Raw genomic sequence first — 16823 nt, 5'->3', positions numbered from 1 at the left:
GTTTTTTATAGGTTTAACAACAAATAATAAACATCACAATAATAACATACAATGCAGTGAGGTGCCCTAATGTGAATACGCTTAATAACGGCTACAAAAATAATAAAACTGGCACAAAAATGGGCATCAAAGTGGGCACCAAAGAGCGCTGAAGAAAGGGTTAAATGCCTTTGGGCCACTGATCTCACACTGCAGACATGTAGAACACGGCGCCCCGCATCCAAACCAGTTATTTCCAGCCTGGCCCAAATGGGTTCTGGGTACCAGAACTGGCATCAAAGTGGGCAGACAGTCAATTCTTGCCATTTTAATAAGTAACTGATGTTTTTAAGGGGTTAAATGCCTTTGGGCCACTGATACGACACTTAAAATACACAGACAGTGATGCCCTGCATCAAACCCAGGTCCATTCAGCCTGGCCCAAATGGGTTCTGGGCACCAGAACTGGCATCAAATTGGGCAAACAGCCCATTTTCACAGATTTGAATAACTGATATTTTTAAGGGGTTAAATGCCTTTTGGCCACTGATACGACAATTAAAATACACAGAAAGTGATGCCCTGCACCAAACCCAGGTCCCTTCAGCCTGGCACAAATGGGTTCTGGGTACCAGAACTGGCATCAAAGTGGGCAAACAGCTCATTTTCACAGATTTGAATAAGTAACTGTTTCTGGCAGTATAATTCTGCCGCTTCCTGACCTTGACACAAGGCCAACAGGGTTTTTCTGCATGATCCACAGAGTTAGGTTCATCATACAATAATCCGAGACCTTGAAAAAATGCATCTACATTCAGCAATGCCGGATCCCCTGATTCAAGGGAGAATGCCCAGTCTTGAGGGTCACCACGCAGCAAGGATATGATGATTTTTACTTGCTGAATGGGATCGCCAGAAGAACGGGGTTTCAAAGCAAAAAACAATTTGCAGTTATTTTTAAAGTTCAAAAACTTGGATCTGTCTCCAAAAAACAAATCAGGAGTAGGAATTTTAGGCTCCAAAGCCGGAGTCTAGACAACATAATCTTGGATAGTCTGTACTCTTGCAGCAAGTTGATCCACACGAGAAAACAAACCCTGAACATCCATGCCAGAGCACAAATCCTGCACCACCCAAAGGTCAAGAGGAAAAAAAAAAAAAGACAAAAAGCACAGAAAAAAAATGGCTCAGAATTTTTTCCTTCTTTTTGAGATGCATTTAATTCATTTATGGCCACTTGTACTGTTATGATCTGGTGGTTTAGGAGCAACATGGAACGAGCTCTGAAGGAAGTGGTATCTGTATTGACCGCAGTCCCTAAGCTCAACACAACACTAGAAGTAGCCGTGGGATGCTCCTAACTCTCCCTAGGCACCTCGTCACAGCCTAAATGCTAACTACCCCTAAAGATAGAAGCAGGAAAACTATCTTGCCTCAGAGAATATCCCCAAAGGATAGATTAGCCCCCCACAAATAATAACTGAGTGGAGAGGGAAAAGACATACACAGAATGAAACCAGGATGAGCACAGGAGGCCAGTCTAGCTAGATAGGACAGGATGGAATACTGTGCGGTCAGTATAAAACACTACAAAAATACACGCAGAGATTACAAAAATCTCCACATCTGACTAAAGGTGTGGAGGGTAAATCTGCTTCCCAGAGCTTCCAGCAACACGGAGATAATTCATACTGATAAGCTGGACAAACATAGAAAGCACAGAACGGATAAGTCCACAATCTGGGGACAGAAAAGCGCAAGCAAGAACTTAGCTTTGCTGAACTGGTCAGGATATCAGGGAAATCCAAAGAGATGTGAATCCAACCAGGAACCATTTACAAGTGGCACTGGCTGAAGGAAAGAGCCAGGCATAAATAGCCGAGCAGAAAAGACAATCAGCAGAAGCAGCTGCCGACAGCTAAATCCAAGGAGCAGCCATACCACCTGAAACCACAAGAGGGAGCCCAAGAGCAGAACCCACAAAATTGCCACTTACAACCACCGGAGGGAGCCCAAGAGCGGAATTCACAACAGATTTCTCCTTAAGCGGATTATATATCTACGCCGTGTTTATACTTAAAAGAACCCCCATGACATGGTGAGCATCATGATCATTGTGTACTTCATCTCCGAGGTTCATACAGCGAGTTATGTATAGAAATGTCTTGTCATAACTCGAAGAAAGGGGAGTATTCAGCCTCTGAGTGAGATCACCACAGGGGCAGTGCCTTGGTTTTGGGCACGGAGATCAGCGAGTTAGACATAAATCTTCACTAGTCTTTTGTCTAGGGTCCAACTGCGAGACCCATCTGTAATGCATCTTGATGTATGCCCATCCCCCACAGCGCATGGTCTGCTATGAGATGAAATTACATAAAGTGTTTTTTCAAATTTAATCTCATTTTAGTTGTAATTGTACTGTACATACGATACTTGTCTATTTTTCGAATATCTTTATAATTCTGTTAACGCAGCCTACCTTTTTGTAGTAAAATATATAAAATTACTAGATTTGTTCCTCCTTGCTCTACAACGTACTGTCCTCTGAAGAGAATTACTCTACTAATTTGGGTTGCCTCCTGACACATTATGAATTAAAAACATCGGAGCTCGTGGCAGCGGATATGTCCTCTGCATTTGGGAGACCTTGTTGCAATGGACGGCGTTGATATTATTCCCGCCTGAGTGGGAGTAGTGATATCGCCCTCGCTGCAGCGTGCCAATTAGCCAGTACAAAGAAGGCAGACTTTCTGGCTACTAATTATCCTAGGTACAGTACCCTTTCTGACCTGAGGGTAAGGGGGGGTGCCATAGAGCTGCAAGTTCAAAACCGGAACTTTGAAGTGGGACAGAAATAATTCCCCTTCAGAAAGAAGTGAGCAACCTAACAACCTCGGTTCATGTCCTATTGGTGTTAGTGGCGGGGATCATAAAGTTATCCTCCCTGTCAGGAACATGAGGTATTTGATTGTGTATTATCGCACACACCGAGCTCTGCTACAACCAAGAGCAGAGAACAGACGCTGTGGGTCATTCCGACCCCCCTCTTCTGCTTGCTGCTATGAGTGTAATTCAAAACCCTCACTAGAAGTTATGGCTGTAGCTGCCGTTAGCAGTCTCTGTGAAGGCTGCTCATTTCCCCCCCTCCCACCAAAGACTAGTTTGAACTGGTGTAAAGCCCTGAGTTTCTTTGTACTATTAAAGTTATAGCGCCACTGATTTCAGCTACAAAGATAAGAATTATATATTTCGGACATCCATCGATAGATCTATCACACACTGAAAGCGCTAGCAGCTAAACCAAACGAGGGCAAAGTGCAGATTTTTCCGTAAGCGATTCAGGGAATCAATCCGTATTTACAATTAAAAGAATCGCCCCGACGTAGTGCACCGCTTGATCCTGGCGTATTTCATATACGAGGTTCATACAGTGAGATATGCATAAAAATGGTTTTAATATTTTCAGTAAAGGGGAGGTTTCAGCCCCAGAGTGATGTCACTACAGGGGGAGTGCCTGGGTTTTTGGGCTAAGAATATTTTTGTGTTTCAGCATTCCAGCAGTCTTGGTGCAGGAAGCAAACTAACAACAGCTCGGTAAAGCTGTGCTCATGCATCTGGATATATGGAAGCCCTTTCTCCTCCTGAGCACAAGGCCGCCATGCTGATATGAAATGACCTGAACGACCTGTAATTGTTCTCTATTCACTGTTAATCCTTTTTTTTTTTAATCTTCAATGTACATGAGTTTGTCTTCTTTAGAACATCTTTTATACTTTGTAAACACTGCCTTCCTTTTTTATTGAGTAAAATATCTAATTTACTAGCTTGTCTCCTATGCTCTATAAACGAACTGTCGCTTCCTCTTAAAGGGCCACTGTCACCCCCTTCCAGCCGTTATAAACTAAAAGAGCCACCTTGTGCAGCAGTAATGCTGCATTCTAACATGGTGGCTCTTTTAGTTTTTGGTTCATGTATTCCGAAAATAAAGCATTTTGAAAGTAATGCAAAATACCTATCTTTGTCCATGGAGGCGGGTCCTCACTCCCCAGCTTGAACGGCTACTCTGCCGTCACTCAAATCTTCAGGGGCTTTCGGCGCCGCCCCCTCTGCGCTGTTTTTGCTTCAAAACTGGAGCCTACGCTGTCTACTACTGTGTTTGCAGGCGCAGTAAGCTCTGGCCGTCTGACGTCCCAGCCAGGCTTGCAGACTGCGCCTGTGCGGGCATTGCAGCCACCCACCTTGGGAATCCCTGCCCCGAACTGTGTTATGCATTATGCACAGTGCGGGGCAGGGATTCATAGGCAGGGCGGCCGCACACGCGAAGTCTGCAAGCCTGGCTGGGTCGTCAGACGGCCAGAGCTTACTGCGCCTGCCCCACACAGTAGTAGACAGCACAAGCGCCGGTTTTGAAGTGAAAACAGCGCGGAGGGCGCGGCACCGAAAATGGGTTGTTTTCCCACTTTGATGCCAGTTCTGGTGCCCAGAACTGATTTTGGCCAGGCTGAATGGACCTGGGTTTGATGATTATCTGTGTATTTTAAGTGTCAGATCAGTGGCTCAAAGGCATTTAACCCCTTAAAAACATCAGTTACTTATTCAAATCTGAGAAAATGGGCTGTTTGCCCACTTTGATGCCAGTTTTGGTGCCCAGAACCCATTTGGGCCAGGCTGAATGGACCTGGGTTTGATGCAGGGCATCACTGTCTGTGTATTTTAAGTGTCGTATCAGTGGCCCAAAGGCATTTAACCCCTTAAAAACATCAGTTACTTATTAAAATGGCAAGAATTGACTGTCTGCCCACTTTGATGCCAGTTCTGGTACCCAGAACCCATTTGGGCCAGGCTGGAAATAACTGGTTTGGATGCGGGGCGCCCTGTTCTACATGTCTGCAGTGTGAGATCAGTGGCCCAAAGGCATTTAACCCTTTCTTCAGCGCTCTTTGGTGCCCACTTTGATGCCCATTTTTGTGCCAGTTTTATTATTTTTGTAGCCTTTTTAAGCGTATTCACATCAGGGCACCTCACTGCATTGTATGTAATTATTGTGATGCTTATTATTTGTTGTTAAACCTATAAAAACAGAAAAGAAAAAATTGCCGAATAAGAAACCAACTTCAGCTCTGAATAAGAAACTGAACGAATAAGAAACCAACTTCAGCCGCGTCATGTTTTAATGGGTTAAATGACTATGCCACACTAAGAATACATATAGTGATGTCCTGCATCAAGCCCATGTCCTTTCAGCCTGCCCAAATGGGTTTTGGGCATCAGGACTGGCATCAAAGTGGGCAAACAGTGGATTTTCACAGATTTCAATAAGTAACTGATATTTTTTAAAGGGGTTAAATGACTTTGGGCTGTTTAAGTGTAATCACATCAGGGCACATCACGGTGTGTTATTATTGTGATGAGTAATTTTTGTTGTTAAACCCAAATAAAAAACTTAAGAAAAAAATAGCCGAAGAAACTGGAGGAATAAGAAACCAACTTCAACCTCGTCTATACTGTTGAAAAAAAAAACTTTTCTTCGTCATGCAGACATTTGGCCCAGGGGCAGAGAAAAAACGTCATCTAACAGCCCTAAGGACTATCCGTGCTGTCCGCCTTCTCCACACACCGCACTCGGACTGACGGGACGGCGCCAGTGTCAGTCATGTGTGGCGGACAGTGTGCCGGCGGTGCAGCACAGGGGAAACAGGTCACCAACTTCCCTCCTTTGTGTGCAGGAGTAGAGCTCCATGGCACTGCCCTCTGGAGTCACGGTGGCCATTTGGTCGCTTCCTACAGAGTACAGCCAGACCCCATACTGTATGGCTTCTGCCGCTCCAGAGTCACAGAAATCCTGAGGTGATAACGGGCGCAGGAAGGAGCGGGCCGCTATTACCTCAGGCTGGAGATCCCGCCATCCCGTAACATCCAAGGGAGAGGGAAAAGGGAGGCAGAAAACAGCCGCCGCAGCCCGCCATAATCCGGTGCGGTGGGGGAGGGGCAATGACAGCGCAGTAAGCTCCGCCATAGCAGACGGCGTCACACGGGCGGCCATCCACATCGTTACCGCCCGGGGCCCGATGGGGTGAGCCCGGATGGCACAGCCCGGCTCCTGCGCTGTGTGTGCGGCTCGGCTGGAGCTGCGCGGCCGGGAAAGGAGGAGGATGTGGAGGGAGGAGGAGGTGAAGGAGGGGGATGTTTGCTCCCGGGTGTCCCCGCTTCCCGGGGAGGGGAGAGGAGGGAGGCGGCTGCCTTACTGCTAGGGAGGGGGAGGTCACGGCTGCCCTTCTGCCGCTTATCCCGGGCACAGATAAAGACGGGAGATAGCCCTTACCTGGAACAAGAAAGCCGTCCAGTTGGCCTCCATGGCGATCCCGGGGAGGAAGGGGAGGGAGGAGGAGAGCGCCTCTTGTACAACAAGGGGGACCAAAAAAAAAAAAAAAAAAAGGCAAGGGAAAAAAAAAAGAAAAAAAAGCGCAGGATCCTACATGAAACCTACAACAAAGCAGCTAAAAACATGGCAGCGCCGCACAACTTCCGGTAACCTCTGGGAGAGACCATTCGGAAGGAGGAGGGGGAATGGGCAGCGGGATAGTGCGGCTTCTGCACCCTCTGTCATTGGTGACGGGCGAGGGGGGGTGTGGGTGGAAACCATGTCTTCACAGCTCCCCTGCTCCTCCCGCCTCCGTGGACGCTGAGTACGAGACAAGCGACAGGAGACGAGCTGCTAATAATACGTGCGCGCAATAATCCGCGCTAATGAGTCGCTGGCGGAGGAAGAAGCCCCTGGAGTGGCCGGTGAGGCGGCGCGGAGTTACCTCACGCAGCTGCAGCCTCCGAGACAAAGCCACACGTCTGCGCCCGGCTCTCCCGCGCTATTAATAGGCTGCCATTTTCTAGACGCCTATTGTCTTAATGTGTTCCCCGCCTTCTCCTCCTCCCACCCGACATGTCGTGCCCTGCGGGCAGATTCTCTCAACCCGAGCCGGCTGCGGGTTATGTTAATGAGTGGAAGAGAAAGTGAGAAGGAAGCTACGAGGCTTTGTGTGTGGAGGAAGCTGACTGCCTGCTGGTCCCTGTGTGTGGAAGAAGCTTACTGCCTGCTGGTCCCTGTGTGTGGAAGAAGCTGACTGCCTGCTGGTCCCTGTGTGTGGAAGAAGCGGACTGCCTGCTGGTCCCTGTGTGTGGAGGAAGCTGACTGCCTGCTGGTCCCTGTGTGTGGAGGAAGCTGACTGCCTGCTAGTCCCTGTGTGTGGAGGAAGCTGACTGCCTGCTGGTCCCTGTGTGTGGAAGAAGCTGACTGCCTGCTGGTCCCTGTGTGTGGAGGAAGCTGACTGCCTGCTAGTCCCTGTGTGTGGAGGAAGCTGACTGCCTGCTAGTCCCTGTGTGTGGAGGAAGCTGACTGCCTGCCAGTCTCTGTGTGTGGAAGAAGCTGACTGCCTGCCAGTCCCTGTGTGTGGAGGAAGCTGACTGCCTGCTGGTCCCTGTGTGTGGAGGAAGCTGACTGCCTGCTAGTCCCTGTGTGTGGAGGAAGCTGACTGCCTGCCGGTCCCTGTGTGTGGAAGAAGCTGACTGCCTGCCAGTCCCTGTGTGTGGAAGAAGCTGACTGCCTGCTGGTCCCTGTGTGTGGAAGAAGCTGACTGCCTGCTGGTCCCTGTGTGTGGAAGAAGCTGACTGCCTGCCAGTCCCTGTGTGTGGAAGAAGCTGACTGCCTGCTGGTCCCTGTGTGTGGAGGAAGCTGACTGCCTGCTAGTCCCTGTGTGTGGAGGAAGCTGACTGCCTGCTGGTCCCTGTGTGTGGAAGAAGCTGACTGCCTGCTGGTCCCTGTGTGTGGAAGAAGCTGACTGCCTGCTGGTCCCTGTGTGTGGAGGAAGCTGACTGCCTGCTAGTCCCTGTGTGTGGAAGAAGCTGGTCCCTGTGTGTGGAGGAAGCTGACTGCCTGCTAGTCCCTGTGTGTGGAGGAAGCTGACTGCCTGCTAGTCCCTGTGTGTGGAAGAAGCTGACTGCCTGCCAGTCCCTGTGTGTGGAAGAAGCTGACTGCCTGCTGGTCCCTGTGTATGGAGGAAGCTGACTGCCTGCTAGTCCCTGTGTGTGGAGGAAGCTGACTGCCTGCCAGTCCCTGTGTGTGGAAGAAGCTGACTGCCTGCAAGTCCCTGTGTGTGGAAGAAGCTGACTGCCTGCCAGTCCCTGTGTGTGGTGGATGCTGACTGCCTGCCAGTCCCTGTGTGTGGTGGATGCTGACTGCCTGCCAGTCCCTGTGTGTGGAGGAAGCTGACTGCCTGCTAGTCTCTGTGTGTGGAGGAAGCTGACTGCCTGCTAGTCTCTGTGTGTGGAGGAAGCTGACTGCCTGCCAGTCCCTGTGTGTGGTGGATGCTGACTGCCTGCCAGTCCCTGTGTGTGGTGGATGCTGACTGCCTGCCAGTCCCTGTGTGTGGTGGATGCTGACTGCCTGCCGGTCCCTGTGTGTGGAGGAAGCTGACTGCCTGCTGGTCCCTCTGTGTGGAAGAAGCTGACTGGTCCCTGTGTGTGGAGGAAGCTGACTGCCTGCCAGTCCCTGTGTGTGGAGGAAGCTGACTGCCTGCCAGTCCCTGTGTGTGGAAGAAGCTGACTGCCTGCCAGTCCCTGTGTGTGGAAGAAGCTGACTGCCTGCCAGTCCCTGTGTGTGGAAGAAGCTGACTGCCTGCCAGTCCCTGTGTGTGGAGGAAACTGACTGCCTGCCGGTCCCTGTGTGTGGAGGAAGCTGACTGCCTGCCGGTCCCTGTGTGTGGAAGAAGCTGACTGCCTGCTGGTCCCTGTGTGTGGAGGAAGCTGACTGCCTGCTGGTCCCTGTGTGTGGAAGAAGCTGACTGCATGCTGGTCCCTGTGTGTGGAAGAAGCTGACTGCCTGCTAGTCCCTGTGTGTGGAAGAAGCTGACTGCCTGCCAGTCCCTGTGTGTGGAAGAAGCTGACTGCCTGCTAGTCCCTGTGGGTGGAGGAAGCTGACTGCCTGCAAGTCCCTGTGTGTGGAGGAAGCTGACTGCCTGCCAGTCCCTGTGTGTGGAAGAAGCTGACTGCCTGCCAGTCCCTGTGTGTGGAAGAAGCTGACTGCCTGCCAGTCCCTGTGTGTGGAAGAAGCTGACTGCCTGCCAGTCCCTGTGTGTGGAGGAAGCTGACTGCCTGCTAGTCTCTGTGTGTGGAGGAAGCTGACTGCCTGCTAGTCTCTGTGTGTGGAGGAAGCTGACTGCCTGCTAGTCTCTGTGTGTGGAGGAAGCTGACTGCCTGCTAGTCCCTGTGTGTGGAGGAAGCTGACTGCCTGCCTGTCCCTGTGTGTGGAGGAAGCTGACTGCCAGTCCCTGTGTGTGGAGGAAGCTGACTGCCTGCCAGTCCCTGTGTGTGGAGGAAGCTGACTGCCTGCCAGTCCCTGTGTGTGGAGGAAGCTGACTGCCTGCCAGTCCCTGTGTGTGGTGGATGCTGACTGCCTGCCAGTCCCTGTGTGTGGAGGAAGCTGACTGCCTGCTAGTCTCTGTGTGTGGAGGAAGCTGACTGCCTGCCAGTCCCTGTGTGTGGAGGAAGCTGACTGCCTGCCAGTCCCTGTGTGTGGTGGATGCTGACTGCCTGCCAGTCCCTGTGTGTGGTGGATGCTGACTGCCTGCCAGTCCCAGTCTCTGTGTGTGGAGGAAGCTGACTGCCTGCCAGTCCCTGTGTGTGGAGGAAGCTGACTGCCTGCCAGTCCCTGTGTGTGGTGGATGCTGACTGCCTGCCAGTCCCTGTGTGTGGAAGAAGCTGACTGCCTGCCAGTCCCTGTGTGTGGAAGAAGCTGACTGCCTGCTAGTCCCTGTGGGTGGAGGAAGCTGACTGCCTGCAAGTCCCTGTGTGTGGAGGAAGCTGACTGCCTGCCAGTCCCTGTGTGTGGAAGAAGCTGACTGCCTGCCAGTCCCTGTGTGTGGAAGAAGCTGACTGCCTGCCTGTCCCTGTGTGTGGAAGAAGCTGACTGCCTGCCAGTCCCTGTGTGTGGAGGAAGCTGACTGCCTGCTAGTCTCTGTGTGTGGAGGAAGCTGACTGCCTGCTAGTCTCTGTGTGTGGAGGAAGCTGACTGCCTGCTAGTCTCTGTGTGTGGAGGAAGCTGACTGCCTGCTAGTCCCTGTGTGTGGAGGAAGCTGACTGCCTGCCTGTCCCTGTGTGTGGAGGAAGCTGACTGCCTGCTAGTCCGTGTGTGTGGAGGAAGCTGACTGCCTGCCAGTCTCTGTGTGTGGAGGAAGCTGACTGCCTGCTAGTCTCTGTGTGTGGAGGAAGCTGACTGCCTGCTAGTCTCTGTGTGTGGAGGAAGCTGACTGCCTGCTAGTCCCTGTGTGTGGAGGAAGCTGACTGCCTGCCTGTCCCTGTGTGTGGAGGAAGCTGACTGCCTGCCTGTCCCTGTGTGTGGAGGAAGCTGACTGCCTGCCTGTCCCTGTGTGTGGAGGAAGCTGACTGCCTGCCAGTCCGTGTGTGTGGAGGAAGCTGACTGCCTGCCAGTCTCTGTGTGTGGAGGAAGCTGACTGCCTGCTAGTCTCTGTGTGTGGAGGAAGCTGACTGCCTGCTAGTCTCTGTGTGTGGAGGAAGCTGACTGCCTGCCAGTCCCTGTGTGTGGAGGAAGCTGACTGCCTGCCTGTCCCTGTGTGTGGAGGAAGCTGACTGCCAGTCCCTGTGTGTGGAGGAAGCTGACTGCCTGCCAGTCCCTGTGTGTGGAGGAAGCTGACTGCCTGCCAGTCCCTGTGTGTGGAGGAAGCTGACTGCCTGCCAGTCCCTGTGTGTGGTGGATGCTGACTGCCTGCCAGTCCCTGTGTGTGGAGGAAGCTGACTGCCTGCTAGTCTCTGTGTGTGGAGGAAGCTGACTGCCTGCTAGTCTCTGTGTGTGGAGGAAGCTGACTGCCTGCCAGTCCCTGTGTGTGGAGGAAGCTGACTGCCTGCCAGTCCTTGTGTGTGGTGGATGCTGACTGCCTGCTAGTCCCTGTGTGTGGTGGATGCTGACTGCCTGCTAGTCCCTGTGTGTGGAGGAAGCTGACTGCCTGCTAGTCCCTGTGTGTGGAGGAAGCTGACTGCCTGCCAGTCCCTGTGTGTGGAAGAAGCTGACTGCCTGCAAGTCCCTGTGTGTGGAAGAAGCTGACTGCCTGCCAGTCCCTGTGTGTGGAAGAAGCTGACTGCCTGCCAGTCCCTGTGTGTGGTGGATGCTGACTGCCTGCCAGTCCCTGTGTGTGGAGGAAGCTGACTGCCTGCCAGTCCCTGTGTGTGGTGGATGCTGACTGCCAGTCCCTGTGTGTGGTGGATGCTGACTGCCTGCCAGTCCCTGTGTGTGGAGGAAGCTGTCTGCCTGCTAGTCTCTGTGTGTGGAGGAAGCTGACTGCCTGCTAGTCCCTGTGTGTGGAGGAAGCTGACTGCCTGCTAGTCTCTGTGTGTGGAGGAAGCTGACTGCCTGCTAGTCTCTGTGTGTGGAGGAAGCTGACTGCCTGCTAGTCTCTGTGTGTGGAGGAAGCTGACTGCCTGCTAGTCCCTGTGTGTGGAGGAAGCTGACTGCCTGCCTGTCCCTGTGTGTGGAGGAAGCTGACTGCCTGCTAGTCCGTGTGTGTGGAGGAAGCTGACTGCCTGCCAGTCTCTGTGTGTGGAGGAAGCTGACTGCCTGCTAGTCTCTGTGTGTGGAGGAAGCTGACTGCCTGCTAGTCTCTGTGTGTGGAGGAAGCTGACTGCCTGCTAGTCCCTGTGTGTGGAGGAAGCTGACTGCCTGCCTGTCCCTGTGTGTGGAGGAAGCTGACTGCCTGCCTGTCCCTGTGTGTGGAGGAAGCTGACTGCCTGCCTGTCCCTGTGTGTGGAGGAAGCTGACTGCCTGCCAGTCCGTGTGTGTGGAGGAAGCTGACTGCCTGCCAGTCTCTGTGTGTGGAGGAAGCTGACTGCCTGCTAGTCTCTGTGTGTGGAGGAAGCTGACTGCCTGCTAGTCTCTGTGTGTGGAGGAAGCTGACTGCCTGCTAGTCCCTGTGTGTGGAGGAAGCTGACTGCCTGCCTGTCCCTGTGTGTGGAGGAAGCTGACTGCCAGTCCCTGTGTGTGGAGGAAGCTGACTGCCTGCCAGTCCCTGTGTGTGGAGGAAGCTGACTGCCTGCCAGTCCCTGTGTGTGGAGGAAGCTGACTGCCTGCCAGTCCCTGTGTGTGGTGGATGCTGACTGCCTGCCAGTCCCTGTGTGTGGAGGAAGCTGACTGCCTGCTAGTCTCTGTGTGTGGAGGAAGCTGACTGCCTGCTAGTCTCTGTGTGTGGAGGAAGCTGACTGCCTGCCAGTCCCTGTGTGTGGAGGAAGCTGACTGCCTGCCAGTCCTTGTGTGTGGTGGATGCTGACTGCCTGCTAGTCCCTGTGTGTGGTGGATGCTGACTGCCTGCTAGTCCCTGTGTGTGGAGGAAGCTGACTGCCTGCTAGTCCCTGTGTGTGGAGGAAGCTGACTGCCTGCCAGTCCCTGTGTGTGGAAGAAGCTGACTGCCTGCAAGTCCCTGTGTGTGGAAGAAGCTGACTGCCTGCCAGTCCCTGTGTGTGGAAGAAGCTGACTGCCTGCCAGTCCCTGTGTGTGGTGGATGCTGACTGCCTGCCAGTCCCTGTGTGTGGAGGAAGCTGACTGCCTGCCAGTCCCTGTGTGTGGTGGATGCTGACTGCCAGTCCCTGTGTGTGGTGGATGCTGACTGCCTGCCAGTCCCTGTGTGTGGAGGAAGCTGTCTGCCTGCTAGTCTCTGTGTGTGGAGGAAGCTGACTGCCTGCTAGTCTCTGTGTGTGGAGGAAGCTGACTGCCTGCTAGTCCCTGTGTGTGGAGGAAGCTGACTGCCTGCCAGTCCCTGTGTGTGGAAGAAGCTGACTGCCTGCAAGTCCCTGTGTGTGGAAGAAGCTGACAGCCTGCCAGTCCCTGTGTGTGGAAGAAGCTGACTGCCTGCCAGTCCCTGTGTGTGGTGGATGCTGACTGCCTGCCAGTCCCTGTGTGTGGAGGAAGCTGACTGCCTGCTAGTCTCTGTGTGTGGAGGAAGCTGACTGCCTGCTAGTCCGTGTGTGTGGAGGAAGCTGACTGCCTGCTGGTCCCTCTGTGTGGAAGAAGCTGACTGCCTGCTGGTCCCTGTGTGTGGAGGAAGCTGACTGCCTGCTAGTCCCTGTGTGTGGAAGAAGCTGACTGCCTGCCAGTCCCTGTGTGTGGAAGAAGCTGACTGCCTGCCAGTCCCTGTGTGTGGTGGATGCTGACTGCCTGCCAGTCCCTGTGTGTGGAGGAAGCTGACTGCCTGCTAGTCTCTGTGTGTGGAGGAAGCTGACTGCCTGCTAGTCCGTGTGTGTGGAGGAATCTGACTGCCTGCTGGTCCCTCTGTGTGGAAGAAGCTGACTGCCTGCTGGTCCCTGTGTGTGGAGGAAGCTGACTGCCTGCTAGTCCCTGTGTGTGGAAGAAGCTGACTGCCTGCTGGTCCCTGTGTGTGGAGGAAGCTGACTGCCTGCTGGTCCCTGTGTGTGGAAGAAGCTGACTGCCTGCTAGTCCCTGTGTGTGGAGGAAGCTGACTGCCTGCCAGTCCCTGTGTGTGGAGGAAGCTGACTGCCTGCCAGTCCCGGTGTGTGGAGGAAGCTGACTGCCTGCCAGTCCCTGTGTGTGGAGGAAGCTGACTGCCTGCCAGTCCCTGTGTGTGGAGGAAGCTGACTGCCTGCCAGTCCCTGTGTGTGGAGGAAGCTGACTGCCTGCCAGTCCCTGTGTGTGGAGGAAGCTGACTGCCTGCCAGTCCCTGTGTGTGGTGAATACTGACTGCCTGCTAGTCCCTGTGTGTGGAGGAAGCTGACTGCCTGCTAGTCTCTGTGTGTGGAGGAAGCTGACTGCCTGCCAGTCCCTGTGTGTGGAGGAAGCTGACTGCCTGCCAGTCCCTGTGTGTGGTGGATGCTGACTGCCTGCTAGTCCCTGTGTGTGGTGGATGCTGACTGCCTGCTAGTCCCTGTGTGTGGAGGAAGCTGACTGCCTGCTAGTCTCTGTGTGTGGAGGAAGCTGACTGCCTGCCAGTCCCTGTGTGTGGAGGAAGCTGACTGCCTGCCAGTCCCTGTGTGTGGTGGATGCTGACTGCCTGCTAGTCCCTGTGTGTGGTGGATGCTGACTGCCTGCTAGTCCCTGTGTGTGGAGGAAGCTGACTGCCTGCCAGTCCCTGTGTGTGGTGGATGCTGACTGCCTGCCAGTCCCTGTGTGTGGAGGAAGCTGTCTGCCTGCTAGTCTCTGTGTGTGGAGGAAGCTGACTGCCTGCTAGTCTCTGTGTGTGGAGGAAGCTGACTGCCTGCTAGTCCCTGTGTGTGGAGGAAGCTGACTGCCTGCCAGTCCCTGTGTGTGGAGGAAGCTGACTGCCTGCAAGTCCCTGTGTGTGGAAGAAGCTGACTGCCTGCCAGTCCCTGTGTGTGGAAGAAGCTGACTGCCTGCCAGTCCCTGTGTGTGGTGGATGCTGACTGCCTGCCAGTCCCTGTGTGTGGAGGAAGCTCACTGCCTGCTAGTCTCTGTGTGTGGAGGAAGCTGACTGCCTGCTAGTCCCTGTGTGTGGAGGAAGCCGACTGCCTGCCAGTCCCTGTGTGTGGTGGATGCTGACTGCCTGCCAGTCCCTGTGTGTGGTGGATGCTGACTGCCTGCCAGTCCCTGTGTGTGGAGGAAGCTGACTGCCTGCCGGTCCCTGTGTGTGGAGGAAGCTGACTGCCTGCTGGTCCCTCTGTGTGGAAGAAGCTGACTGCCTGCTGGTCCCTGTGTGTGGAGGAAGCTGACTGCCTGCTAGTCCCTGTGTGTGGAAGAAGCTGACTGCCTGCTGGTCCCTGTGTGTGGAGGAAGCTGACTGCCTGCTGGTCCCTGTGTGTGGAAGAAGCTGACTGCCTGCTAGTCCCTGTGTGTGGAGGAAGCTGACTGTCTGCCAGTCCCTGTGTGTGGAGGAAGCTGACTGCCTGCCAGTCCCTGTGTGTGGAGGAAGCTGACTGCCTGCCAGTCCCTGTGTGTGGAGGAAGCTGACTGCCTGCCAGTCCCTGTGTGTGGAGGAAGCTGACTGCCTGCCAGTCCCTGTGTGTGGTGAATACTGACTGCCTGCTAGTCCCTGTGTGTGGAGGAAGCTGACTGCCTGCTAGTCCCTGTGTGTGGAGGAAGCTGACTGCCTGCTAGTCTCTGTGTGTGGAGGAAGCTGACTGCCTGCCAGTCCCTGTGTGTGGAGGAAGCTGACTGCCTGCCAGTCCCTGTGTGTGGTGGATGCTGACTGCCTGCCAGTCCCTGTGTGTGGAGGAAGCTGACTGCCTGCTAGTCTCTGTGTGTGGAGGAAGCTGACTGCCTGCTAGTCCGTGTGTGTGGTGAATACTGACTGCCTGCTAGTCCCTGTGTGTGGAGGAAGCTGACTGCCTGCCAGTCCCTGTGTGTGGAAGAAGCTGACTGCCTGCAAGTCCCTGTGTGTGGAAGAAGCTGACAGCCTGCCAGTCCCTGTGTGTGGAAGAAGCTGACTGCCTGCCAGTCCCTGTGTGTGGTGGATGCTGACTGCCTGCCAGTCCCTGTGTGTGGAGGAAGCTGACTGCCTGCTAGTCTCTGTGTGTGGAGGAAGCTGACTGCCTGCTAGTCCGTGTGTGTGGAGGAAGCTGACTGCCTGCCAGTCCCTGTGTGTGGTGGATGCTGACTGCCTGCCAGTCCCTGTGTGTGGTGGATGCTGACTGCCTGCCAGTCCCTGTGTGTGGAGGAAGCTGACTGCCTGCCAGTCCCTGTGTGTGGAGGAATCTGACTGCCTGCTGGTCCCTCTGTGTGGAAGAAGCTGACTGCCTGCTGGTCCCTGTGTGTGGAGGAAGCTGACTGCCTGCTAGTCCCTGTGTGTGGAAGAAGCTGACTGCCTGCTGGTCCCTGTGTGTGGAGGAAGCTGACTGCCTGCTGGTCCCTGTGTGTGGAAGAAGCTGACTGCCTGCTAGTCCCTGTGTGTGGAGGAAGCTGACTGCCTGCCAGTCCCTGTGTGTGGAGGAAGCTGACTGCCTGCCAGTCCCGGTGTGTGGAGGAAGCTGACTGCCTGCCAGTCCCTGTGTGTGGAGGAAGCTGACTGCCTGCCAGTCCCTGTGTGTGGAGGAAGCTGACTGCCTGCCAGTCCCTGTGTGTGGAGGAAGCTGACTGCCTGCCAGTCCCTGTGTGTGGAGGAAGCTGACTGCCTGCCAGTCCCTGTGTGTGGTGAATACTGACTGCCTGCTAGTCCCTGTGTGTGGAGGAAGCTGACTGCCTGCTAGTCTCTGTGTGTGGAGGAAGCTGACTGCCTGCCAGTCCCTGTGTGTGGAGGAAGCTGACTGCCTGCCAGTCCCTGTGTGTGGTGGATGCTGACTGCCTGCTAGTCCCTGTGTGTGGTGGATGCTGACTGCCTGCTAGTCCCTGTGTGTGGAGGAAGCTGACTGCCTGCTAGTCTCTGTGTGTGGAGGAAGCTGACTGCCTGCCAGTCCCTGTGTGTGGAGGAAGCTGACTGCCTGCCAGTCCCTGTGTGTGGTGGATGCTGACTGCCTGCTAGTCCCTGTGTGTGGTGGATGCTGACTGCCTGCTAGTCCCTGTGTGTGGAGGAAGCTGACTGCCTGCCAGTCCCTGTGTGTGGTGGATGCTGACTGCCTGCCAGTCCCTGTGTGTGGAGGAAGCTGTCTGCCTGCTAGTCTCTGTGTGTGGAGGAAGCTGACTGCCTGCTAGTCTCTGTGTGTGGAGGAAGCTGACTGCCTGCTAGTCCCTGTGTGTGGAGGAAGCTGACTGCCTGCCAGTCCCTGTGTGTGGAGGAAGCTGACTGCCTGCAAGTCCCTGTGTGTGGAAGAAGCTGACTGCCTGCCAGTCCCTGTGTGTGGAAGAAGCTGACTGCCTGCCAGTCCCTGTGTGTGGTGGATGCTGA

At 54.4% G+C, this 16823-nt stretch overlaps 1 protein-coding gene across 3 annotated transcripts in view; it reads right to left on the bottom strand.

The window, feature by feature from the left end:
* Window positions 1-6903, bottom strand: part of VEZF1 (vascular endothelial zinc finger 1) — a 133673-nt gene extending 126770 nt beyond the window's left edge. Inside the window, exon 1 of one of the 3 annotated variants that reach the window (XM_069756427.1) lies at window positions 6302-6903. In XM_069756427.1, the coding sequence (XP_069612528.1) occupies window positions 6302-6334 (33 nt within the window). In that variant the 5' untranslated portion in view covers window positions 6335-6903. Of the gene's footprint in view, window positions 1-5863; window positions 6120-6301 lie in introns of those variants that run through there. The other 2 variants (XM_069756429.1, XM_069756428.1) reach the window with 2 other exon arrangements.
* Window positions 6904-16823: the final 9920 nt, after the last annotated feature.

The sequence above is a fragment of the Ranitomeya imitator genome, chromosome 3 (genome assembly GCF_032444005.1).
Source record: "Ranitomeya imitator isolate aRanImi1 chromosome 3, aRanImi1.pri, whole genome shotgun sequence".
Classification (NCBI taxonomy): Eukaryota; Metazoa; Chordata; class Amphibia; order Anura; family Dendrobatidae; genus Ranitomeya; species Ranitomeya imitator.
Note: the sequence above shows the minus strand (reverse complement) of the source record. Positions and strands in the feature narration are given on the sequence as shown.